This window comes from Schistocerca gregaria, chromosome 4 (genome assembly GCF_023897955.1).
Source record: "Schistocerca gregaria isolate iqSchGreg1 chromosome 4, iqSchGreg1.2, whole genome shotgun sequence".
NCBI classification, from domain to species: Eukaryota; Metazoa; Arthropoda; class Insecta; order Orthoptera; family Acrididae; genus Schistocerca; species Schistocerca gregaria.
The window spans coordinates 430,328,035-430,355,002 of record NC_064923.1 but is presented as its reverse complement, the minus strand read 5'-3'; the positions used below and the strand labels follow the sequence as shown (position 1 = coordinate 430,355,002).

The 26,968-nt window shown below is 37.1% G+C and overlaps 1 protein-coding gene across 2 annotated transcripts in view; it reads right to left on the bottom strand.

Moving 5' to 3' along the window:
* Positions 1-16,775, bottom strand: part of LOC126267081 (DNA polymerase epsilon catalytic subunit 1) — a 266,885-nt gene extending 250,110 nt beyond the window's left edge. Inside the window, exons 1-4 of one of the 2 annotated variants that reach the window (XM_049971945.1) lie at positions 16,752-16,775; positions 16,463-16,659; positions 885-1,008; positions 571-789 (exon numbers count right to left, since the gene is read on the bottom strand). In XM_049971945.1, the coding sequence (XP_049827902.1) occupies positions 571-789; positions 885-1,008; positions 16,463-16,536 (417 nt within the window). In that variant the 5' untranslated portion in view covers positions 16,537-16,659; positions 16,752-16,775. Of the gene's footprint in view, positions 1-570; positions 790-884; positions 1,009-16,462; positions 16,660-16,751 lie in introns of those variants that run through there. The other variant, XM_049971944.1, reaches the window with a different exon arrangement.
* Positions 16,776-26,968: the final 10,193 nt, after the last annotated feature.

Genomic DNA, 26,968 nt, shown 5'->3' with positions numbered 1-26,968 from the left:
GGATAATCTACAGGAGGCCCTTATCAAGTAGTGGCTGTCAAATGTTGGTGGTTGTTGATTTTGATGATGATGGGAACGTGACTTTTCTCCTTTCTAAGGGCATGCACATATTTCCTTCTTTCTTCCTCCTCTCTTTTTCCTCCTATTTATAATGCTATTTCATTTCTGAAGGAGTAGAAATAGATACCTTTATAAGTGTAATTATGACAAACATACACACACTACTGTTAAATTTATTTGTTTTTGTCTCACTCTCACTGGAAGATTTTTGATAGGCCTGAAATCACTCTGAAATTTACATCTCTATTTCAGACACAGTCACTTGTTTCCAGGTATACAGGAGACTATTTTGCTGACAATGGACTACTTTTAGTATTAAGTCACCAAATTCAACTAAAGTGTTTGAGACTTTTCTGCCGACAAAGAAACTCTGAGTACATAAGGAGACAAAAAATATCTACTCCAAAAGCCCACAGCAGTAAGAAAATTATATTGTTGCTTATTTTTTACAAAATAGCAGTACTAATCTAAAAGATTATTCAGTTAAGGAAATAAATAAGTACAACACACCATATCTAAGTCATCTTTTGGTATAACTTCAATTTTTGCTATTGTGCCACTATACTTTTTGCTCAAGTAGCCCGATATTTCATTGATACACTCCCGTTTTGGTAGGATATAAAAATAAGGTAAATAAGCCAGTGATGCCTTGAACCTACTTCCATCTTCTTGAATAAAATAGTAATCAACTGCGCTTACAAGCCTTTTATCTTCATCCAGAATTTCAGTCTGCAAAAAATAAAAGTCATATATATTGGCAGGGGAACAACATTTCTTGAATAAAACAGAACAAATCATAAAAAAATACTTTCTATTTTACTTACTGTGTGCATGTTAATAAGGAAACCAACACGTTCCAGATGATCAGATACACGTTCAAAGCCATATTTACTGTCAATTTTATCATTTTCAACTGCTTCACGAATTCTAAGCTCTGAAGTATCATCTCTGAAAAATAAGCCATACAAATGAACCACTCATGAGAAAATGTTCAAATTCTAGCGTTATACATTGTTGTTGTTGTAGCAGTAGTAGTATGAACCAATCTTAACTGGTCTCCTAACACCACACCCTTTGTTCTCTCAACTGCCTCCTCCCTGCCCCTCCCATCACCTGTTTGTCAGTCCCTGTGCTTCGCCCCTGTCTTTATCCCACCACACTCCAGCCTTCTGTCCTTACAGAAGTATCACCCTTCCTCCTTTTACTTTCTTACTTTGTTCTAGATGACCAGTACCTTCTTTAGCTTATTTATTTCCTTTAGTTAATCTTCCACACTCTCGTGATACTATTTTCTCCATGTTTCACGTAGTGGTGCTCTACTACACCAACTGTTGTCTCCCTTTGTAAAAGCCAGGCACCTACCTTAAATACACCTACATATCCCACACCATCAGTTATCCTAAAACCCTCCCCAATAGCAGTGATTTATCCCCATATACATAAAGAAAGAGTATCTTTCCTCTAAAAAAATAAACGCATTGACTAGGATTTCTTTTACTATGACAGCTATCATACTTTCATTTGTTAAATGCAATTATAAGTAAGATAATGGAATTACACATAAACTACCCGACTTTTATGCTAAATTTTACCTTCATTTTTGTAAATTTGAAACAACAGTTGTCTATTATCTGCTGCACGTGGTTAATCTGAAGTTAACAAAATAAAACACTTACAGCAATTATGGATTTACCAAATGGGAAACAGTTTTGATGATACTCATGAGAACAGTCCTGTGTGGTGCAGTATTGCCATCTTTTACACGAGCTTAACCCCCTCTGCACCACTGTTAAGGATGTGGATCAGCATCAATGACATCATCTCTGTAAGCCTGCAAAGCCACAGTTCCTAGTGCAAAAATACTAAGCTGCCTGTCCTGATTGATACAAATACATACCATCTTCATAAAATCTACTGTGCACAGTACTTTGTATTGCCCCACAAGTGGCTTTCTAAGAATAAATCATACTTGGGGTGTGGTCTCAGTAACAGTCCTTCAAGTCTAGAAATAACTGAAAGATGAACACTTAACCAACTGGCTTCCTTGCCTAAGCTGGCACTGCCTCCAATTTCCTAAAATTCCTACAACTCAGTTCCTGCATCAAATGATGGCTCAGTGCCACTCTAACAGCGCTTTTTTCCATCCTCACAAAACCAACTTTCATCCTACTCTGAAACATGCCACTGTCAGACAAATGCTTGGCAGGTAGTTATATTTTCTGCTGAGAACAGGTACAACAATTGTAGAATTGACTTTTCCATTTCACAGCAAGAGGTTACAACTGAGATCCAAGGCACGTCCAAATAACCAATTAGAGCAGCAATGATGCACCCAGTTAGTTATCATTTAAACTGTTTCATGTTTTCATGATAAGGCGAACATAAACTCTACAACTATGATTCTAGTTAACGTGGAACTGACTTTAAAAAGCAGATCAGAAATAAAACAATATTTTATGACTGATGCTACCAATGCTGCAACATCAGCTAAAACGGAAAGAAAACATACATTGACTAATAACTTTTCCTTTTGTCACAATATAAAACACAATCACTTAAGGTCTGAGACAGTACAATAAGTACATCACATGCCATTTGTATCTCTCCAGGTTAAACAGCAGTTCATTCCACCATGCCAAGCTGACAATGCTAACAGTACATTCAGTAGTTCAATTCTCAATCTGAGATCTGCAATGCTGGAGACAACAACAAATATATCTGTTAAGCAACCAGGTATCAGTAAGACATATTGAGTGAGTATGGAATGTGAAGGTCAATGGGCATGACTGAGAATAAAACAATGTTAAATGGTTCCTTCATTGTTCTGATCAGTGGAACTATAAATGTTCAAAATGAACAGGACCAATATTGATGTAGCAGGGCATCCAGTGTTTGGAAAATGTGTTGTCTGTTCTATATCTGCATGGCCATTGCAAGAATTCTTCCACCCAACTCTTCCTCTCAGTCTACAGGAATAAAATATACTTCTGTTTCCACATACCCACAGTGAAAAAAGGTTAATGGGATGAGATCCAGGGATTTTGGAGGTCAATGTAAAGGTCCCTCCTGAATGCCTTAAAAAAAGCACTCCGTCTTCAGGCCACTCGTGGCCTCCCGGGACCATCCGACCGCCATGTCATCCTCAGAGGAGGATGTGGATAGGAGAGGCGTGGGGTCAGCACATCGCTCTCCAGGCCGTTATGATGGTATCCTTGACCGAAGCCGCTACTATTCGGCCGAGTAGCTCCTCAATTGGCATCACGAGGCTGAGTGCACCCAGAAAAATGGCAACAGCGCATGGCAGCTGGATGGTCACCCATCCAAGTGCCGGCCACGCCCAACAGCGCTTAACTTCAGTGATCTCACGGGAACCGGTCCTAAATGCCTTAAGCATGATTTAATGCTGCATGCAATTGTTCTGCGGAGTGAGCACAGTTCCATCATACTGGAACCACATACACCACATACTTCCTCTGATATGTAAGGGAACTCCTTCAATAACATCAGCAGGTGCTCTTTTACTTATAGTCTGCACATTGTACATATACGTCTACATCATATTCCGCATGCCACCTAATGGTGTGTGCCGGAAGGAACTTTCAGTACCACTAGCTGATCCCTCCAACCCTGTTTCACTTGTGAACAGTGCATGGGAAAAACGATTGTTGGTAAGCCTCTACATTGGCTCTAATTTCTCGAATTTGCTCCTCATGGTCAATATGCGAGATGTATGTGGGGGGAAGTAATATGTTGTCCAACTCCTTCTGAAAAATGCTGTCCTGAAATTTTAATAGTAAATCTCTCCTTGATGCTCAACACCTCTCTTGTAACGTCTGCCAGTGGAGTTTTGTTTAGCATTTCCGTAACACTCTCTCACAAACTAAACAATGCCGTGACAAAACTCGCCGCTCGTTGTTGGATCTTCTCTGTCTCCTCTATCAGTCCTACCTGATAAGGATCCCAGATAGATGAAGAATACTCAGGAATCTGGTGAATAAGTGCCTTATAAGCCACTGCTTTCATGGATGAGTTACATTTCATTATGATTCTTCTGATGAATCTGAGTCAGGTATCTGCTTTTCCCACTGTCTGTTTTATACGATCATTCCACTTAAGGTCGCTCTGGATAGTTACGTATAGATATTTTATGCCAGACGTTGTCTCCAGCTGTCATCAATAGTGTAGCTGTACAGTAGTGGATTTCTTTTCCTAGGTTTGCGCAATATGTTACATTTATTTACGTTCAGCGTCAACTGCCAGAGCCTGCACCATTCATCAATTCTCTGTAGGTTGTTCTGCAAATTCTTACCAACTTCTGTCATTGCTACTTATGTATAGACAACTGCATCATCTGCAAATAGCCTTAAAGAGCATCTGATATTTTCTACTAGATCATTTATATATACTGTCAACAGTAACGTTCGTATCACACTTCCCTTTGGTACTCCGGGTATTACCTTTATATCTGTCAATTTTGTTCCATTAAGAGCTACATGTCGAGTTCTATCTGCAAGAAAGTCTTTAATCCAATAACAAGTCTGCTCCGATACTCCATAAGCTCATATTTCTTTCATTAAACAGCAATGCAGGACAGTGTCAAATGCCTTACTGAAATCAAAGAACACGGTATCAACCTGATCGCACTCGTCCACTACGCTGTGGATCTCATGGAGGAATAGAGCGAGCCGAGTTTCACAGGATATCTGTTTGCAAAATCCATGTTGATTTTTATAGAGGAGATGTTCATTTTCTAAAAACATCATAATTCTTGAGCATAAAACTTGTTCCATAATTCTACAACAGACTGATGTCTATGATATAGGTCTATAATTGTGTGGGTTTGTCTTATGGACTTTCTTAAAAACGGGAATGACATGCGCTTTTTTCCAGTCGTTTGGTACCATTCATTGCTCAAGCGATCTATGATAAACTACTGCCAGAAGGGGAGCAAGTTCTTTCCTTTAAAATAGATTCTTATAGGTATCTCATTTGGTCCTGACACTTTTCCACTACTAAGCGATTGTAGCTGCTTTTTAATTTCGCAATCAGTTATCTCAATATCTGCCATTTCGACGTTCGTACAGCAATTGAAAGGAAGGACAGGGTAACAATCATCCACAGTGAAACACCTTCCGAAGGCCGAATTCAGTATTTCAGCCTTCTCTCTGTTATCTTCTGTTTCAGTGCCATTGTGGTAGCTGAGAGAATAAATAGATAATTTTGACCCGCTTACTGATTTTGCATATGACCACAATCTCTCAGGTTTTTTACTCAGGTCAGTTGACAATATCTTACTTTCAAAATCACTGAATGTTTCTGTCATTGCTCTCCTTATGCTCATTTTCACTTCGTTCAGTGTTTGTTTGTCAGTTAGGTTTTTACTTCTCTTGAACCTGAGATGAAGTGCTCGTTGTTTACATAAAGCTTTTCTAACATGGCTATTAAACCATGGTGAATCTTTCCCATCCCTTAAAGGCTTTTTTGGAACATACTTGTCTAGGGCATGCTGAATGATACTTTCGAATTTTTTTCTATTTGTTCTCCACATTTTCATCTTCATCACTGAATATTTGATGCTGACTTCAGAGATATTCTGAAATTTGTATCCTGTCACCCTTGCTGAGCAAATATATCTTCCTACCTTTCTTACATTACTTGTAGAACCCATCGTCATACATGCTGTCACAGCCTTATGATCACTTACACCTTCCTATATGTTAACTGATTCGGTAAGTTCCAGTCTGGTTGTTGCCAGGAGGTCCAAGATGTTACCCTCATGAGTTGGTTCTCTAACTATCTGCTCAAGGTAATCGTCAGACAAGACATCCAGAACAACGCCACACGAACCCCTGTCTCTGGCACCAGTTTTGATGGCATAACACTCCCAATCTATACCTGTCAAGTCATCCCTATTACAATGGCATGATCAACAAAATTACTAATGATATTCTGCAAGTTCTGTCTGAAACACCCGAGTAAATGAAACAACACGTTGGTCCTAAGAAAGTAGTACTCCACAAGAAAAGTGAACATGTATTCTTTGATGACCTCGCAAATTTGTTTTATGTGGGTTTTCATCCACCGTGCAGGCAAGTTTTGACAGTTCTACATTCCTTCTCAAGTAAACTGATCCTCACCTGTAAAAAGAAAACTTTAATAGGAAACTGAGGGTCTCTGTTAGCTCATTACAGAAATCAGCATACAGCTACATCCAAAGTGCATAATCATTTGCTCACAGTGTCTGTTCTCTGGAAGGACGAAAAAATGAAGCAGCCGTTCATATAACACATTCTACATTTAATTATTCTGATCACTGAACTGAGCAGCATTTGCTCATGTACTTGACTCAGGTCTTTTCTCAAAGCGTAACAGCACATCTTCTACAAAGGTTGGTGTATGCATCACCTGTAGTCTCTTTGCACTGGGCATGTGAACCATGAACATGCCACTAGTGCCTAATTGAACATGGATTGCAATAAATATGTGATAATGTCAACATCTTTGTGCAGAGAAATGTTTGCAGAACATTCACTGAGGTCTTTGACCATTACCTTCAGCTGCATCATTTCAATGAACTGCATGTGTCACAGTTCTCTCTACTTGCAGCACTCCATGTTATCTGCTAAAACTATCAGGCAGGCCCTTCAGCACTACATGCTGTTTGTCAGCTGAATGTGAACATCAGAATGTCAAAACACAACATACCTCAAAGCAGCTTTGATGCACAATGTTTTCCTTAGGAGTACTACGGCAGGTTTAGTATTTGTGACACCTGGTTGCTCAAGGAAATATATTTTTTGTTAGATCCATAGGAATATCTGTCAGTTTGGACACTGATTTTTTTTAACATCCTTTACACAATGATTGCTTTAAGATCACAATTGTGGAAGTGATGAAAATGAGTGCTTTGAAATTTTGTATGACTAAAACAATAATGTTATTTTAAAATGAAACTTTGAAAATTCATTAATTTTATTTATATCTAAAAGAGATGTCACTTTAGGAATAACAGATCTGTAGTAAAATCCATTGTTTTTGTTTCTAATGTTATACCTAGAACAGTGGCAGTGCCTGTTCTGATCACTTTAATTTTTATTCATGCATCTATGTCACTGGAGAGTGCTGTAAATGCTCAGTTGCGTTGCAAATGCCTATGAAGTGATGCTACACCATATGTTGTGGGCTCTGAGCTGATTATAGCATCTGACTATACCTAAAATGTTTGAATGTGTGTAAGGCACGATAAAAATATTGTAAACGTGCTATAAATGGCTAGGCAAGGAAATAACGGAAAATTTAGAACACTTGCAAGAATTTCACAACAAAACTTCAAAGGTAATGAATATTAATGACAAGAACGAACTATGGGTGAGGATTATATTGTAACCAGTGTTTAATCACATGAATGTAAGTGCAGTGTGTTCAGAGACATTATAATAATAACTGTTACGGTGACAACAGAAACTCCTCCATCAAAACCAGCATGTCATTCAAGAACGGATGATATTCAATAAAACAGAGAAAGATGGAGAGCAAGAGGTATCAGTCAGTTACCCTCACCAATTTTTGTGTGCCATCCAGAATTCACAAAAGATGGACCAGAATGGGACAATTGGCATCATATCTTGAATCCACCAAGAACTTTACAAAATTATAATGTTTTACAGCTCAGACAGTTGGAGCCATTGCCCTTGTGAAGAGAAACAATAAAATTCATAATGTTATTAGTTCTTGGCCATTGTTTATATTGACTCAATGCTAAAGCACATAAAACTATGTACAGAGACAGAAACTAACAGGCAAAATGCAAACAGTAGTTAGCGTCTTTCTGAAATGAACACGTTCACTGCTGTGGTACACAACATTAGGTCTTTTTGTCTCAAAAGAATAAAAATGTGTAGCGAGTGGTTAGAAAACTGGCGACAACAGTTAGTTCACAATGAACTGTGGAGGGAGAGATTTATAGATATTACGAAGTTTTTATGCTTTGATATCAGGGAACAAAGCTCAATTAACTCAAAATAGACAAGTTTTCTGTGCTACCAGTAAGATGGAAGTTGTTCCCTGCTTCATAGTCTAGGGCAAAACAACATAATTGATGAAAAGGTCAGATCCAGATTTATGCAATACATAGCTACTAAGTTCTGAATAAATCATTATGAAGCTTAAAGCACCATTTCTTAATACTGGATGAAAATGAAGGTGGCCGACTGAATGAGGAACTATACGGCATAGTCACATCTCATCCAATGAAATGCACTCAAGTCCTGCAGATGTTTTGGATAGGCAAATATAAAGGAAATATTCAAGGAATGTAGCATAGTATATATAAGTACCTAATCCTTAAAGCCGAATCAGCTCATACTAAAAAGGGCGAATTATTTTATGCTGCTTTGGACCAATGCCAGTAAAAAATAAATTAAAATTAAAAATTTAAAAAAAGACAATGACAGTCTATGAACTTGAGAGCTATAGCCCAAAGAGTTTTAGTGCGAATTGTGACAAGCATGTCATCATGTGGAATAACGTAAACATAGATTTCTCATGAATCAAAAGATTTTTTGGGATGTTCACACAATTTGGAATTTATTTTCAACAAAAAAGGTTTAATTTGTTGTGTACAATAGTCATCAAGTATGCTTGATTTCTATTAAATATGCAGTGCAAAATCATAAAATTTACTAAATCCATGTTGAAAAATTTGCAAAAAGATCTCTTTTTGATGGGTGGGGTGGGGGAGGGGTAAGTGGGAGGGGGCACAGCTTTGGCAGTTTGGACAGGGTGTGGAGGATCACCCCAGCATGGCCCAATGGACAATATAGGGTGAAGTGGGGTAAGTGTAACCATGGGGTTAGTGTAACCATGGCTTATGGTGCCTTAAAGAAGCTGTATTTTTACCTCTGACCTATCACACATATTAATTTACACCTTTCTTTGTTATATTTAACCATAAGTTGTCAAATCTGACATAAATTGGTAATTAATTTTTGGACTTGAATTGACGTCTACATTTTCACTCTGCGAGTGAGTGACATGCTCAGAATTAGGTGGTCTGTCATTTTTGCAGTTTTAAAGATAACTGCACCATTTTTTGGTTACAAACTAACTTTTGCATGAAAATTTCAAATATGAGATTCATTTTGCTCTACTGATAAAGCTCTTGATATGCCATGCATGATTGCATTTACCCCAACTTTTTCCCATGTGGGGCAAGTGTAACCAACAGGGGTTACACTTGCCCCAAACAAACTTACCGGAACAGATTTATTTATTTAAGCCGTAACCTTGTTTTTGCTATCACACTAGATCAACTAAACTGGCCTTCCTGTGCATATGGACACTAGAATACCTGATATGCTGGATTTCTAGGCCTACTGAGTTTGTGTGAGATATATTTTATTTTTTATTTAAGTCTACTATACTTTTAAACCACATTTCCTTTTATAAAATATGACACAGCCCAACAGTGAAGTCCCACTGGTAAAACAAAGAAGAAAAGGAATGCACCAGGAGCTGAAGTTATCACTTTTCAAGATGCCATCTATAAACAAAAAGATGTTAAAGGAAACAAGAATAATAAGGAGAAAGCATTATCGACATAAAAAAGGGCTTGGTAATGAAAAGTAAATCTTCCAAACAAAGTGCTGCTACTTTATCCGAAATGGCATCCCGGAATGTTGTGGAAAAAAATCCCCGAGTGCTCACGTGGGTAACAAGAAAAAAAAAGACTGGAAGTTGAATCAACAAGTGAAGAAAGTGAAACTGAAGGAGGCCTATCTTTAATAAGTAGTGATGAAGAAAGTGGGACCATAACAACACTGGTTGATCTCAGGAAAGAAATGATAAACTGTGAAGAAGAAAGAGACAAACTTTTTTGAAGCCAAAGATAAAATTACAGTTGGAAACTATGTTCTGGTAGCTTTTGCAACAAAATGTAAGAAAGTTCATTTTATTGGCCAAGTTACCAAAATTTGTGATTTAGGCGATCCCGAAGTGATTTTCCTCAGATGCAAAAATAAGACAAAGCATTGGCATCACATTCTACTGGCCTGATAGAAAAGATGAGATGGAAGTTTCATCCTCTTATGTCATTTCAGTGCTACCTGAGCCCACTTTGAGTCACAGGGGAGACCTGACATTTGGTGTTACATTTGATTCATACAACATTCAGTGACTAAATAATAGTTAGGGCCTAAGTGTGAATATAATAAGCTGAATTAGGGCAGTTGAGCGTTAAACACAAATTGCCAACAACTTTAGTTCAATTACCATGAAAAATAATGAAAAGTGAACTTATGAAGTGAATTTTTCTTTCCTCTTGATACTAGATAATTTATTATTTTTGTTAAATTGCCTACTAAAGAAAAAATATTACTTTTGCACAATTTAAACTAATAAATTACTGGCCTAAAACAAAAATAAATCATCTATGAAGCATTCTGTTTCAGTGTTTTATGGTTTACGCCAACACTTACTTTTTAGTTTAGCTAACATTTTCTGTGTATTTCATAATATACAAAGAGGCGTGTACAAAAAAGTTCGTATCTCGAGTAAAATTTAAGATATTTTAATGATTTAAAAATCCTCAAATTCAGTAAAAAGTGGGTAATCAGGTCACTTACCCCAAGTCTCTTTTACAATGCTCTGTATGGGTACAACAATGCTAGGTTACACTTGTCCCATGGTTCGGGCCAAGTGTAACTTCACACCACATAATTTTGAAAACAATTAATTGACCATATAATTTATTTTTTCAAAACAAAATGTAGATTGTTTAAAAGTCAATAAGTCAAACTTTAAGCATGAGAAATTTCAAAATCATATCTTCAATAACAAGCCGGCAATTCGGTGTCAAAGTTGAACTATGCCAAAACGTGGTTACACTTACTCCACTTCACCCTATCACTAATTTTGGCCAAATGTGGATTCATCCAGTCACTAGGAAACAGCAATTGTAAGATCACAATGCAGGCAGAGTGCAGAAGGTGAGTCACAAGAGTCCCCCCTTACATATAACGCAGATCTAAGGTACTTATATGTGTCACATTTTCTGCTCCCTTGTACGTGTTTCTTAACATTTGTGACACTGTTTCAGAGAATTATTGCAACTATTCTATAATCTTCCATTAGACACACACCTTTTTCCTCCTACCCACAGTCACACTTCGAATGTGAGGAGCTGTATCAATCTTTAGGAGCAAAAAAATGTCATGAGCTTTGCCTACTCATAAATAAAGTCGAAAAACCCAATATGTTATTTACATAAATAATAAAATTTGTTGCGTTTTAGAGTGAAGAAATGAGTAATTTACAAATGGGTCATTCCATGTCAGTTCAACCAGGGGCTCCAGCTCATAGTCTCAGATTTGACTGAAATTCGGTACACTACTAATTCTACCATGTGTGGAACACTCGTGTACAAAGTATAAGTTTCCCCTGCCAATTAGTTCCAGAATTCTGACTTGTGAAAGAAGGTGCCGTGACCCAGAAATTGCAACCCGCATCTGGCAATCTATCTTCAGACCCAACTTCAGGTCTTAATAACTTTGTAACTATTCTGCACAGTCCAATGACATTTTTACAACCCAGTAACATCCATTTAGAGCACACACTCCCTGAGTCAACAACATATTTCTGAGGGAAATAAAAAATTCCAAAATGTGATTAAAAAATGTAATATGTTAAAAGGTACATATTGTAGGTGCCCTCTATGCCAAATATAATTCACTCAAAAAGAGTATAAAGTTTTTTGTGGTAAGCTTAATGTGGCCGAAACACACACAGAACTCATCATGCCCATATCAGTCACAAAAACAGTTACATACACACGTAAATAAAAAAATTTGAAAAATTACCTGAAAAACATGGGTTTTCAAAGTGTGGTAGCACAAAAGGTACAAGTAGTATCGAAGCCAAATTTCACACACTGCATAAGTAGACCATAATGATATATATCTCAAAATTTCAGCATGTTATTGCAAGACATTTATGTACAATGGAAGTTGACAGATGTATTTGGTGATGAGGCCATTGTTCCACAACACAATCTTGTAAAAATATATTGTAAACTGTTCTGCCTCTCCTCATCACTCCCACAACTGTTTAATCACTAAGAAACAACATATAGACAGATTAACACAACCTATCATTAATGATTACTGCACCTTAACTGCTAAAAACCAGTCGATTGTGCTTCGAACAGAAGTTCTCCGACACTTTAGCTACTGTACTCTCTACATTGAGTGGGAAATTGTACTGTCTTCCTGACACTGGTAAGAACTGGAACTGTCATAAGAATATGTTCAAAAGGAATCCAACACCTGTCTGCCAAATGTGGCCAATGAAATGATTTTGCTAGTCCTGCTGGTGCCATGAAGTTCACAAATACATCACCTCCTGCTTCACAGCACTCTGCAACACATCCTAAGTACCATTTGTCATCATAAACAGCAATAACATAGCAAGCTGATTGTATGTTGCTGTTTTTGCTTCTGAATCCTGAGTCAGACACACTGTGAAGACACATGTTGTGCATGAACCTATAGTCAAAACCGGACAGTCTGCTCATGTGCACATTGTCAGAGTCCGCTGGAGAGAAGTGATGATGGCTCCTCGTGCCTGCAACAGTTTTAACGTGTTCTAGTCTGCCTTTTAGCAACTCTTTGACTGATTTCACCTCATCTTTCGAAATATAGAATGATTGTATGCCAGAGATAATTTTCTGTACCCAGGTAAATAATTGAAGAGGTGTTAGACTGTGACCTTCTGTAGGGTGCTACAGACTAGCTCGTGGTGCCATGTGCTTAATGGTAGCACCAATACCATCACATACATTTTTAACAAGACTTGTTTCAAAAAAGAATTCCATTCAGTGTGTATCTGAAAATCATGGTAGTGCATGCATAAATTTTTGAGATTTTTACAGTTCTTGTACTGACTAGTTGCCCCATCACTGATGTATTTCGCAAAATGTATGTGAGGCAGCTTGTTTTTCACACATCATAACAGTGCGAATGTGGGCATGAACTGCAATGGCAACATGAATTAAACAGTCACTAAAAACGCACAGGCTCACGACAGACACATGATCGGATTCACCTCTATAGAAAATCACAAATGGCTGGAGAGTTGCTTGACTGTTGTCCCAATGATATCCTCGGATGGCATCTTGAACTATAAATGCATAATTTTCAGAAGAGTCTAGTATTACTATAATTTCATCTTGTTTCAAATTACCCTTACAAAACTGGAGATGAGGCTATTGTGCACTTGCTGTGAAGCTGTGTGTGGTCAGTTTGTCCATTTTTTGACAACACATTTCAACAAAACCTTTCACTGTACTTTGCTTTGTTTCAACACTTTTGCGATCCATGTGTGTCCATTGTTTATGAGAAACAGGTTCATTGTCATCCATAGGGAGTTCACCATACAGTTTGTTATTCATGTGTTCTTCAAGATTTGCTTTACCAGGACACTTTTCGCACCTGTGTATCATGCACTGGTAGGAACTGTCACACAGTAGCAGCTTCGCTGCACCTTTGTAATCCAGACCAGAATCCTTTATAGCAGCAAACATCAGCTTAGCATTTTGATGGGTTTCTTATACACAAACATTGTGTGTGCCCCTTGCACTTACAGGCACAACCCATTTTGGCCGAAGATTGAATAAAGATGATGAACATACTCTGGTACTGGGATACTTTTCCTTGAATTCTACATACAGTCCTGGTATGTTGCATAGAAACAGTCTTTTTTTGCATCTGTTCATGTACATTTCCCATTTTCACCATTACATAGTTTTTATTTTCCAGGCATTATTTGGCTGCAGTCATTATTTTCATAAAACTCCGACACTAGCATCTTTATTTCTGAAGTCAATTGCTTGCCCTGGGCCTGCTGAAGTTGTGGAAGCACTCCTTGGGTTGCTTTTATTTTCCAAGCTTGCTTTATCATATATGTAGAAACATTGAATTCCTTTGCAGTGTAGTCAATAAACCAGCTGGAAGGTGCAAGGGTAAGAATAGCTACTTTTTTCTGGTGTGTTGATATGGCACATTTTCCTTTCAAATCATGCATAATTTTGTCCAAATCAGAGCATTTCTGGCATGATTTCTGTTCCTTTGGAGCAGATAGTTCTTCCTCTTTTACCATTAGCGTGTCAGCTATTTTGTGTTTTAATTCCATTTGAGTTTCTTGTAGGTTTCTTCTACCATAGCTGAGCCTGTCCCTTTTCCCAACTTTGTGTGTCTTCATGGAAGACAAACCAAGAGCAGTCACTGAAGTATTTAGTTGCTCATCCACTGTAGTTGTAGGTGGCTGATACTCTTCGTCATTGTCATGTAAATTATCAGTCCCATGCACTGATTCACTTTCAATACTGACTTTACATCCATTTCTCCGAGGCTACACTTTCCTGTCCTCTTATGAATCCGAAATGGATCAAATTAACTTCGTTGTAGGAAAGAATACTTATCCAGAAACACTTTCATATGATGATAAGAAACACTAAAGTTTCCTTGAACTGTACTTCTTGTGCTCACAGGGCGTATCCCGGATCTCCATAACAACAAAGCTTGATCCGAATAATCCAGATCATACAGCACAAAGCAAATGCCACATTTTGTTCCATATGTTGTTTTATGACATTCAGATGCTTGTACTCTACCAATACTGCAACTTGTTTGAACAAAAGCACTACTAGTACACTCTTCTGCCTCCATACTGACTTGCCACAACAGTACTGGACAGTCTGAACTAAAATCTTAAAATCATGCGTAACCTGTAATTGTTGCTTGTTTCCTTTGTTGTTCCTGCCTAACAATGACTTATTCTGTCCCTGAAAACTACCATTGTTTAACTTTCTGTTGCCTAATGGTTCCCAACAATTGCTGCAGCTTTATCTGAAGCAAGCTGTCTGCTTCATCACTAGCGTGTTAAAAGAAACGTAACTAAATACTTCTCTGTCAACTTTTATTGTACACAAATGCCTTACAATAACAAGTTGAAATTTTGCCACATGTTATATTACGGTCTACTTAAGCAGTGTTTGAAATTTGGCTTGGATATCACTTGCCCCTTTTGTGCTACCACACTTAGAAAATCCATGTTTTCCAGGTAATTTTTCAATGTTTCGTATTTTTGTGTGCATGTAACTCTGTTTGTGTGACTTATGTGGGCAAGATGAGTTCTGTGTGTGTTTAGGCCACACTAAGCTTACCACAAAAAATAATTTATACCCTCATTGAGTGAATTATATTTGGCATAGAGGGCACCTACAATATGTACCTTTTAACGTATTACATTTTTTAAATCACATTTTGGAATTTTTTATTTTCCCTCAGAAATATGTTGTTGGTGTTTTGATTTATAGAGTGTGTTCTGTAAGTGGATGTTACTGGTTTGTAAAAATTTCACTGGACTGTGCGGAATAGTTCCAAAGTTATTAAGGCCTGAAGTTGGGTCTGAAGATAGATTGCCAGATGCGGGTTGCAATTTCCGGGTCACGGCACCTTCTTTCACAATTCTGGAACTAATTGGCAGGAGAACTTCAAATTTTGTACATGAGAGTTCCACACTTTGTAGAATTGGTGTGTTAAATTTCAGCCAAATCTGAGACTATCAGCTGGAACATTTGCACAAACTGGTTGAAATGACATGGTATGACCCAAATAATAGGTCAGTATCTCTCTCTGACTTCTAAAGCAAAGGAGGTCATGAGGCTTGATGAGAAGGAATGGTGAAAAAAATAAATAAATAAATAAATCAGGTGTATCATATACCACTGATTCACAGCAAAGAGTCTTATTTATTAACATTCACATTATGAAATTTCTAATAAACGAAAGAGATCATCTAACTCCAGAAGTAGTATTAAGAGTCATATACTAACTGAAACATACCGTGAAGATTTCTTACAGAACAACATGTAAAAATGTAGTCCTAAATAGAAAACTTAATAAAGAAGGTCACTTCAAAGGGTTATAGTCTCAGATCCAGCTCTTATGGCGAGGACCTGAAAAGTCCTGCTTGCTGAAAATGCCTGTTAGCTATATGACAATCACAAGTGCCCACTCTAGGACTGTGTGACAAATATGAGCTAAGGCATTGGAAAAAAAAGCCCGTAAAAATTTGTGGCTTTCCTTGTAGTTTACTAGATATCTATCTTTCTCAAAAGCACAAATAACAATATTGGTTAAAAACAGTCTTGGTTGAAATTTGCCGCTGTATCGCGACGCGGACCCTCACGTTATTCAACCAGTTATTCTGCATTGCGTTCAACAAATGGATTAGGGAATAGCATGCTTGGGCTTCAAATATATCAATGTTTACGTAGTCAACTAAGGTAGTGTGTTTCTTTTTCTGTTTGTCAAATGTTTGACAATAGAATTGTTTATGTACTCACTTAGGAAAACCAGTCCCTTTTGTTGTTGCCTCCTTTCTTTCAGGTCTGTACTTTCCAGTATTTTCTAACACCATACTTGCACCTAATTACTGAATCTTCCTTTCGTAGGTATCTTCAATATCGCAAAGTAAATGCACCACACTCTGTAGTCTGCCGTGTACACAAAAACAAATACTTTCCCGCGCAATCAGTGAAAACTGTAAGCAGTAAAGATATGCCTGTATGTATACGGTATATATCAACAGAAAATTTCTCCACTACCAAAGAGAACTTGCACATGCATACTAACCACTACTGTCAAAATTTTCGCGCACATAAGTCACTCAATATACGGTTGTCCACGGTAAGTTGATGATTGGCGCGATGGCTATCGGGAACGACGGTGCCCACTCACAATGGCTGTCAAGAGGTGAGGAGCGGTGACGAGAATGCAGCTGTCTGCTGCTTGCAGACTTGCAGAGTGCCGCACCACTATACACGTTTTATGCTTAACATGAAATTGGAACCGCCGTTCGTGGAAATATGACCGGTTAAGTAACACTTCCGTCGTACCGTAAATAACCTAATTTGTTGATATATTCATGCTCGAGAATTTTACTTACAACTTTTGTATTTTTTTTATCTCTCGCAAATAAAGAAAAATGAAAGTACATGAATGTACAACTTACGACACAACGAGTGGAAAGTCAAATACTGAGTTTTGGAATATGTTTGCACATTGCAGTCATTATGCACACCACAGCAGCAATGTTTACAAAGTGTAATTAACAGCGCCTGAAAGAAACGTCAAAATTATGTTCACTAAGGATCACTGCCATTTGTGTTTGATTCAAAATCATCATCATCATTGCTTGAGGACGTGGTATGTATGATAACTTAATCGATTAAAACTTCCATTATTCCATCTCTGGCCCAATACTCTTGCCAGCCTTTTGCACTAATTGAAAGAAAAGCGGCATTAACAATATTCTTCAAACCTTCCTTCGACATTCCACCAGTGACAGTGTTCTCCCTGAAATTGTGCTTTATTTTAGCCATGGCAATTCTATCGGATTTGGATCGCAGTTGCAGGATGGTAAAAAGAGTGTTTTGTGGCCCCTGCTTTCAACCATTTTATCCATGACATACAGCTTTCACGGGTGTTTTGTTCTCCTTTTTTCGACAATAGTTCAGTCTTCCTCATTGAGTCGTTACGGTTTTTGCCTGTCTCCAACCACTATAATATCGTAATACTGAAATCATATTTATTAAGCATATCGTCGAACTTCTTGCTGTGATATGGCGCATTATCGATAAAATCACATAACTGTGTGCAATATAGGAACCACCATATCTGCAGCAATCCCCCCCCCCCCCCCCTGGTCGACGTCCAATAGTATTGTCAACTTCACTTCAAGAAATTCGCCAATTAGTGGACACAGTTTCTTGCACGAAGCTTCCTGAAAAACTAAAACTGTATGCCAGACTGGTTCCCAGGTTCGAGTCCCGATCTGGCACACAGTTTTAATTTTTCAGGAAGTTTCCAATCAGCATGCACTCCAGTGTAGGATGAAAATTCGTTCTACTTTCTTGCATCTTGCTACAAGCACTTTCCCCATCTGGCATTCAATGAAAGTTTTTCTCAAAGTTAAAGGAGTTGTGTGTGTTCAGTACCGATGCAAAAACGTCAGTGTCGAAAAGCAGAATGGCTCAATGACTACCATTCGAAACCTTCAACACATATAATTGGCACCACCAGTCAAGGAAGTGCGAAATAAGCTTATGAATTAATTTGTTTCAAAGAAAGAAAAAGCAGAATGGCAGCATAGATATTTTAAATTTTAGCAATTTTGCTGTGTTATTGTAAACAAAAATGCATAACATCTATCATAAATGTAGTAAATCGAAGCACAATTAAAAGGCAGTCCCCTTGTGAGATACTATAGTGCGTTTTTTCCTGTTATGGAATATTTGCTCATACATTAGACAGAAGATGTTCAAAATTTGCATATGACATCTTCAAAGTTTTTAATCTCGGTGAAATTCTCTGATTTTAGTAAACTGGATAGTTTTTCTTGGTGATATTAATACATACGCCTCTAAAAAAATTTTCTGCTTCATCACGATTTTTATTCATTAATAATAATGCAACATCTGTGAAGACTGATTTGCTTTTTAAGAATAACTGCACTTCTGCAATAAATACTTTCAGAAAGTACTTCAAATAAACTTACCCCATGACTTGAACAAGTAAACTTGAGTAAGATTTTGTTCTAATGGAAACACCACAGTAAGTGCTTACAGAAGCTACTTATGAGTAAACACAAGCCTTTCAAATATTTAGTGTCTAAGGGCAGCTAGCTGTTGGCAGTGCTCAAAGACAAATGGATATTTTGCAAGTAGTGATGATTTTCTCCACTCCTGGCAGCATTAGCGCAGTTGTCAAGTTATCAGGGCCAAACAGTACATCCAGTCAATATCACAACCAAGATATGAGCTAGGGACCAGGGGTACTCATATAAGTTTCTGGGAAGGGGGAGTGGTGAATGAAGTGAAGAACGATTTCTAATAGTATATTTACTTCTGAAAACTGCGTTTACTAAATATCAAACGTATTGGAAGGGAGGGAGGTTAGTGTTTATGTGACAACGACAATGAAAACAGAGATGGAGCAAAGGGATCATGTTAAGGAAGGATAGGAAAGGTAATCGACCATGCTCTTTCAAAGGAACCATCCCAGCATTTGCTTAATCAGGTTACGAAAACCACAGAAAATCTAAATCTGTATGGCTGGACAGGAATTTGGACCACTGTCCTCCTCATTGTGAGTCGAGTGTACTAACCAATGCACTGACTCTCTCAGTAGCCAAATATACCAATAGAACATAATTTGTTTTCTTTGCATTAGGTGTAAGTTTAATTACATCAAACCAAGTCTCAATACTTTTATCAATACCGGAATGTAATGAGTTTGTGAGTCACTCAATATTAGATCTTGTGTCATCTGCTTATAATACAGATTTGGCTGTATCATATTGTGACAGTAAATTATTCACATACGTGATAAAGAGTAGTGGGTCTAAGACGCTGCCCTGGGGTATTCCTCAAAGGACTTCTTTTCCTTTTGAAATTAAGCTTATCTACTGATTTCAATCAACATTCGTGAGCTCTACAATTTGAGATTTGTTTTTGAGATACAACAGAAACCGCATTTTAACTCTTTCTTTAATATCTATTGCTTCTAGATGATCAATGAGGGTTGCATGGCAGTCAGGTCAAAGGTTTTAGATAGATCCAAACTGACTACTGTTAAACATTTCTTTTTATCCAAATTTTTAATTATTTCTTGGTTGTAGTCTACAACTGTAGTCTCTGTGCACTAAAATTGTGTTGATTACAATTCCAAACTTTGTTGTTGTCCAAGTAACTGATGACCTGCAATTTCACCAGTTTTTGTAATATCTTGGAGAAGTCAGAAAGAAGTGGTATGGGACAATAGTTTTCTATTTTTTTCTGTCTCCATTTTTAAATAATGGTCTCACAAATTTCATATAGTTTGGTAAAATAATTCAGTATGACGACGTCAATTTGGAATGGGATGGCACAGTAATACAGAGAGTGCAGTTGCAAAACTGTTGGTAATGTGTTTAGATAAAGCTAAGGACTGGGAACATAATGTAAAATTCCTTACAGACAAACTTAACTCAGCCTGCTTAACACTGAGATTTGTTGAAAACGTTTGCACTTTAGAAGGTATCAAATTGGCACACTTTGTATATTTATATTCCATTGCTTCATGTAGAATAGCACTCTGAGCCAGCTCAAAAACTTATTTTTAAAAAAATTACTTTACAAAACGGACTGTTCGAATAATTACCTACAGTTCTACACAAGCTCACTGCAGATGGCTTTTCAGGTAATATAAACTCTAACAGCAGTCTATATATTTAAATGCATACTCTTAACCAAAGCAAATCTAAGCAATCTCTGCACAAATGCTGAGTGTTACAACTACATCACAAAGAACAGGAAGAATGTAAGCTAAATGGGTATTAAGCTCTACAATGCAATTGCCTTAATATATTAAAGATTTAAAGGATGTCATAAATTTCAAATTAGGGCATAGAAACTTTTAATATATAAATAGTGCTACTCAGTAAACGAATATCTTGAAGATAGAGGAATGATTTCATAAATTAACCACCAACATATGTAATGCAGCTGTGTGACAAATCCCATGAGAAGCTTCTATTTTTGTATTTTTCAGTCTGTGCTATACTCCTTTTGTATGTATATCACTATTTATTCTATATGTAGTTATTACTGGTAAACAAATTATTATACACCATCTGTGTGCAAAGAAATTCTAATTGTACTGGTACATGTTGTAGGTAGTTTCATTTTGTATATTTTATTTTTCAATTTCTGTGTTTGACTGATACAATAGCATAGATGCTAAACAGATAAATAAATAAATACTATTACCTTACAGTATGTAGACTACTACATACTATCAAGAAAATGATAAACGTTACTTCTGATACATGATTTTCGATGTATTCACCAAACTTTTGTAGAAATGTCCCAAAACATCACATTTATACTAAAAATCAATGTGTACTATGTAATATACTTTCCAGATTTTCCTCTTTGGAATACATTGAATTAATGCTTGAACTGGGATTTCATACAAAACTGGAGTTACCATGTAGCATGTTGTAACTGCAAGAGATTTACTTACTCTGTGTTATTGTTAGCAATAACATTATACGTACCGATTGGACAATGTAACTCCCACTTCCAATAAAGAAATACAGTCACTGCAAAATACATTCACTCCCATTGGTACTGAATCCTCTGTCCCTGTTCAAAACATAACTTTGGTCCCTGTGCACATAGCAAATAAATAAAATTGTCTTACCTCTAAAGCAAAAACGGTGCATCACGATATATTGTGGTCTCTCATGAAGAAGAATAAAATATACTAGCTACCAGTTCACCAGTGTGTAATGCTGGCCATAATAGTTTGAAATGTACATGGCTTTCTATTGGCTGATAAACGAAAACATTTAAGAAAAATTCAATGTCTTTGAAAAACATATGGCCTGGAAAGGGAGGTAGTAGTGATTTGGGTGAATTACTAACATTGACTTTCCCAATAGTGAAATTGTATTCGAAATTAAGTTTGGCTTTTCAAAACATCCGACAGTTGAAATTACATTAGTCAGAAAAATCCTGTCCTTTTTACTAACTGAGTCACAAACGACATGCAGCAAGTATTATTTAACCTCACTAAAAACATACTGACGAATCATCAGTTACATATACCTGTGTTAACAAATATTAGAAACATTACAAAAGGGAAATATTTAACCAGCCTATAAATCAAATTGGTTTATGTATTTTCTGGGGCTACTCAACATAGCACTCAGTGTTACCAGTTACCAGCCAACTCATTTACACTAATACACTGGCAAACTGAAAGCCACAAAAATTTAACTTCATTACTTTTCTTGTGAAAAGACTTCTTCTTACATATTTATATTTCCAATAATGCATGAACTCATAATTCCTACATTACACTCTAACACTTGTTGGCATTACAGAGTACACACAGAAATTGCCTAGTGCATCCTCTTTCGCTGACAGACAGATAACCACTGCTGTGCATCAAGCACTCGCTTACTCCTACACTATAGTTCCGGACCAGAAGCAGTATCTATGACTCTACAGTCGTGCACACTCAGCGATCCGCTGTATAGAAGCTGCCAGAGACATACATTTTTTATAATAGTTTCATTTTAGTTTATATTAGTATAATTACAATATTAGGGTTCCGCATTTAAGTGTACACCAGTAGATTCCTTTCAACTATAAGCTTTAGATTGAGTCAAATGTTTTCTGCTTATTATACTCACCTGAACTAACATTAGGTTGTGGAGACAACATTACATACACAGGAATAATGACTCATAATGACTGTCTGATAGTGTATTGTTAAAGATATCAATTATCCTTAGATGTACATATTTTTGTGTGTGATTTCATATTTATGTGTGTATATTTTAAGTGATTTGGAATGTACATGTCATAACTCCAAATACACGCATCAAAAAAGTTTTGCATCACCCCGGTTCAGAGAGTTCCGAAACCTGTACAGTACATTGGAATAGAGATCAACATGAACATCGTTTCCTCCCTTTTTATTGCTCATGAAAACAACACACTGCACGTTATACCATCACACAGCGAGGCCTTCAGAGGTGGTGGTCCAGACTGCTGTACACATCAGTACATCTAATGCCAGTAACACATCCTCTTTCATGTCTGTATTCATCGTGGCATACTATCCACATGTTCATCGAGGCAATGTTGGTCAGGTTGTCCCACTCCTCAACAGCAATTCGGCGTAGATCCCTCAGAGTGGTTGATGGGTCAAATCGTCCATAAACAGCCCATCCAACCTATCCCAGACATTTTTCGATAGGGTTCACGTCTGGAGAACATGCAGGTCACTCTAGTCGAGCGATGCCGTTATCCTGCAGCAAGGCATTCGCAAGATGTGCACGATGGGGCGTGAATTTTCGACCATGAAGACGAGTGCCTCGCCAATATACTATCGATATGATTGCACTATTGGTCAGAGTGTGGCACTCAAGTATCGTACAGCCATTATGGCGCCTTCCATGACCACCAGCGGCGTACGTCGCCCCCACATAACGCCTCCCTAAAACAGCAGGGAACCTCCACCTTGCTGCACTCGATGGGCAGTGTGTCTGACGCGTTCAGCCTGACTGGGTTGCCTCCAAACATGTCTCCGTCGATTGTCTGGTTGAAGGCATATGAGAAAATCATTGGTGAAGAGAACTTGATGCCAATCCTGATCACTCCATTCAGCATGTTGTTGAACCAATCTGTACAGCGCCGCATGGTGTTGCGGTTGCAAAGATGGAACTCGCCATGGACGGTGGGGGTGAAGTTGTGCGTCATGCAGCGTATTGCGCACAGTTTGACTTGTAACATGACGTCCTGTGGCTGCAGAAAAAGCATTATTCAACCCATAATCCGTAGGTAGCGGTCGTACACTGCAGTAGTAGCCCTTGGGCGGCCTTAGCGAGGCATGTCATCGACAGTTCCTGTCTCTCTGTATCTCCTCCACGTCCAAACATCATCGCTTTGGTTTACTCCATGATGACTGTACACTTCCCTTGTTGAGAGCCCTATCTGGCACAAAGTAACAATGCGAACGCGATCGAACCGCTAATTGACCATCTAGGTATGGTTGAACTACAGACAACACGAGCTATGTACCTTCTTCCTGGTGGAATGATTGGAACTGATCGGCTGTCGGACCCCCTGTGGTTGTTTACATCTTTGGGCGGATTTAGTGACATCTCTGAACAGTCTAAGGGACTGTATCTGTGATACAATATCAACAGTCAACATCTACCTTCAAGGGTTCTGGGAACGGGGGTGATGCAAAACTTTTTTTGATGTGTTTATAATCAGAGTCTAATAAAAACTATAGCTGAAATCAATAGACTACGATGGAGACAGAAATATCGTCAATGAGAAAATATTGATTTCCTATTAATCATAAGTAGTGGGCACTGTGGTTATACAGTGTACAGGCAACTGTAAAGCCATTTACGACTACTGCTATGTACCAAAGGTCTAAATAAACTTAATAAAAAAAATGAACACAAGGGAACAAATGTTGTCTAGTAATAGACTGATTAAAATAATTCATTTCTCTTTATGAAAAAGTACCTGCTATGTAATAAAAGAAAGACATGTTTATCTTAGTTTAAAACATTTTTGGAAGGTGACTATTAAGAGCCATCAATCAATGTATAAAATGCAATTTTATCTTAAACCCAAATATTGGCCTGTTCCCATAACAGACCATCTTCATGGATTAGGGTTAACACCTTACTTCTTTGTCTTCATCAAATCTGCAGCAATCCTATACAGATAATTCACTTTGTAAAAAAAAAAATATTCTAGACCAGAAGAACGTAGAACAGGCTTCAGTACTCTCTGCAGCTTTCCCTTGGTCACCTTCTGAGCAAATTGTCATAAGAGTTTTTAGTATTTCTTAAAATTTATTTTCGTCTTTCTAGTAAAACTCAGTAAATGACTGGAAATATTTTGTCGGTCGTAAAATAATTTTGTTTTCTTTTCATCAGAAATAGTTTAATTGAGAAAACGAATTATAATTTGTGGTCAGGTGCCTTAGCTTAAACATTAGGTTGCGCCCATACTGAATGAATGCTTCATCATTGAGACCAGATGTATTTATTCTATAATTAACTTTCATAGATAAGACAATTAATGCAATAAATTAGATAATTAGCTCTTTTTGTAGAAATAATAGAAACAGTGCTAAAATGCTAGTCGTTATGTGTTCTTTAATGAATGAAACTAATTTCACTTTGTTAGAGTAAAACTGAAAATCAGGTTATTTATTTTTTTTAAAAAGGCAAAAAGTTGAACAAACTATGTAAATAATGAAGCACAATAATTAATGAATAATGAAAACACTTAATTATTTTAAAGAAGAATAATGAACTAAAATAATGAACTAAATTCCAAATGCAATTTTCAGATGGTCTGAACTTATACATCACACAAAAAAACATAATAACTTAACACTAATTATTTCTGATTCACGTATTCCCATGTTGGTAAGTACTTTTTTCGTCAAATGCAGAAGGAAATAAGCTGAGAAAGTTATTTAAATAGTTTCTTTCTTGTAATATGGTTCACAGATTATGTAATTTATCTTTAAATGGTTTTATCTTGTTTTCATCTTTTAGTAATGTAAAAGGCTAATAGCTGGAAGCAAGATGACACCATTTAAAATATTTAAATAAAAACTGGTGATAATTACGAAATAACGAAAAACATGTTTACTATTTTTAACAGGAAATACGTATACATACAAGTGTACTAAGTTCCAAATACAAAATTTACGTAGTCTGAGCTTGTGGACAACATTTTTTTAAAAATCGACGTTATCTACTTGTCCTTCATATATTTCACATGTAAATACATATTTCTCTCACAAAATAAAAAGTTCATAGATTATCAACAAGAAAACAAAGAAGTATGTAGAAATTATACCAAAACCAATTCAAATACAATATCTCCCAAATTACTATGTGTAAAACGAAATTTGTAAAAAATGTTATTACACAGTCGGTTTATTCCTACACTTGATACTAACATACTTGATACAACGGTTAGTGATACTTATAACATCTTCACAATTTAGTTGTCTTAAAATATCACTTTCAGGACTGGATGAAACCAAAATTTTTTGTGGAAATGCTCATCATGGTTGTTTGATTTCACTACGATGTCATGAGTTATTTAGGTGTCTATGAGAGGTTATGAATATTAAGACATATTGTATATTTACTGTAATATCTTATTAAAAATAAAGCTACAAAAAAATTTCTCTAGTTTGAAAAGATCAAGGTTTCATGTCTCGCAACAAGACTTAAAATACAGTGTCAGTGCTAGTTTCAATTAAATGAGGTATGGAAGAGATCAGCTTTCTACGAAATGTCAAACTGCCAGAATTTCATTAACCACTTTTAAAGTTTCAACGATTTTACCATCTGAAATGCTATGTACTTGATCAGGAATTTGACTCAAGGGACCATGGGATTTGAGAAGTGAATGCTGAATTAATTCATATCAGCAGCATAGAATCCAGCAAGAAGTCTATACACTTGATGACATAGGAAACTGAGGTTGGTCCATATTGTTAGCTAACATGGAGATCGCTAACTGAATATTTCAATGGAGTTATGAATCTGGTTGGGAAATACATTAACCAATAAATAACTATAAACATTAATGCTCGTCTGAGCGAAAAGGAGTAGGTTATTTCAGCATAAGTATGCATTCCTGATTATGAATTCCCTGGAGTGAAATATATGACTAAGCATGAACACAAACAGAGCCAGAGCAGATACTACAAGTCCAGGCTCAGAGTCAGATCTACTCAGATTTCCCTCCAGGGCAGCCATGTGAACTGTACTCTCTTTTGGAAACCACTGCCTCGACCTGTATACCATGTGGCAGGCTATGTCCCCCTTCTGCATAGGTGCTTCTGGGCACCGCCCTGTGAGGCCTCCTGTTCTACCATACTGGGTCACCGCCATTGCATTGCTGCACCTCATGACTTCTCCACATGTGTTCAAGACCCTCACAGGTCCAAATAACATTTTCAGCCAAAGCCCAAGCCAACGTCCTTCCTGTGGAATCTGCTTGATGCTCTGGGTACTTCCTGGAAAACTTATTTGTTCCGACTTCTGTTGTGTTGGCCTTCAGGCGATGCATATTTTAAATATAGTTGCTGTCCTCAGTCCTCAGTGACAGTAAATTTTTATACAAGTTTTTCACATGTTTTATTCAATTAATCGGAAGCATTCATATTTGTTTTACAATAGCATTCAAAGGGCATACACAAAGGCTTTACAGTTCTCTATAACAAAAATACATACAAATCAATCT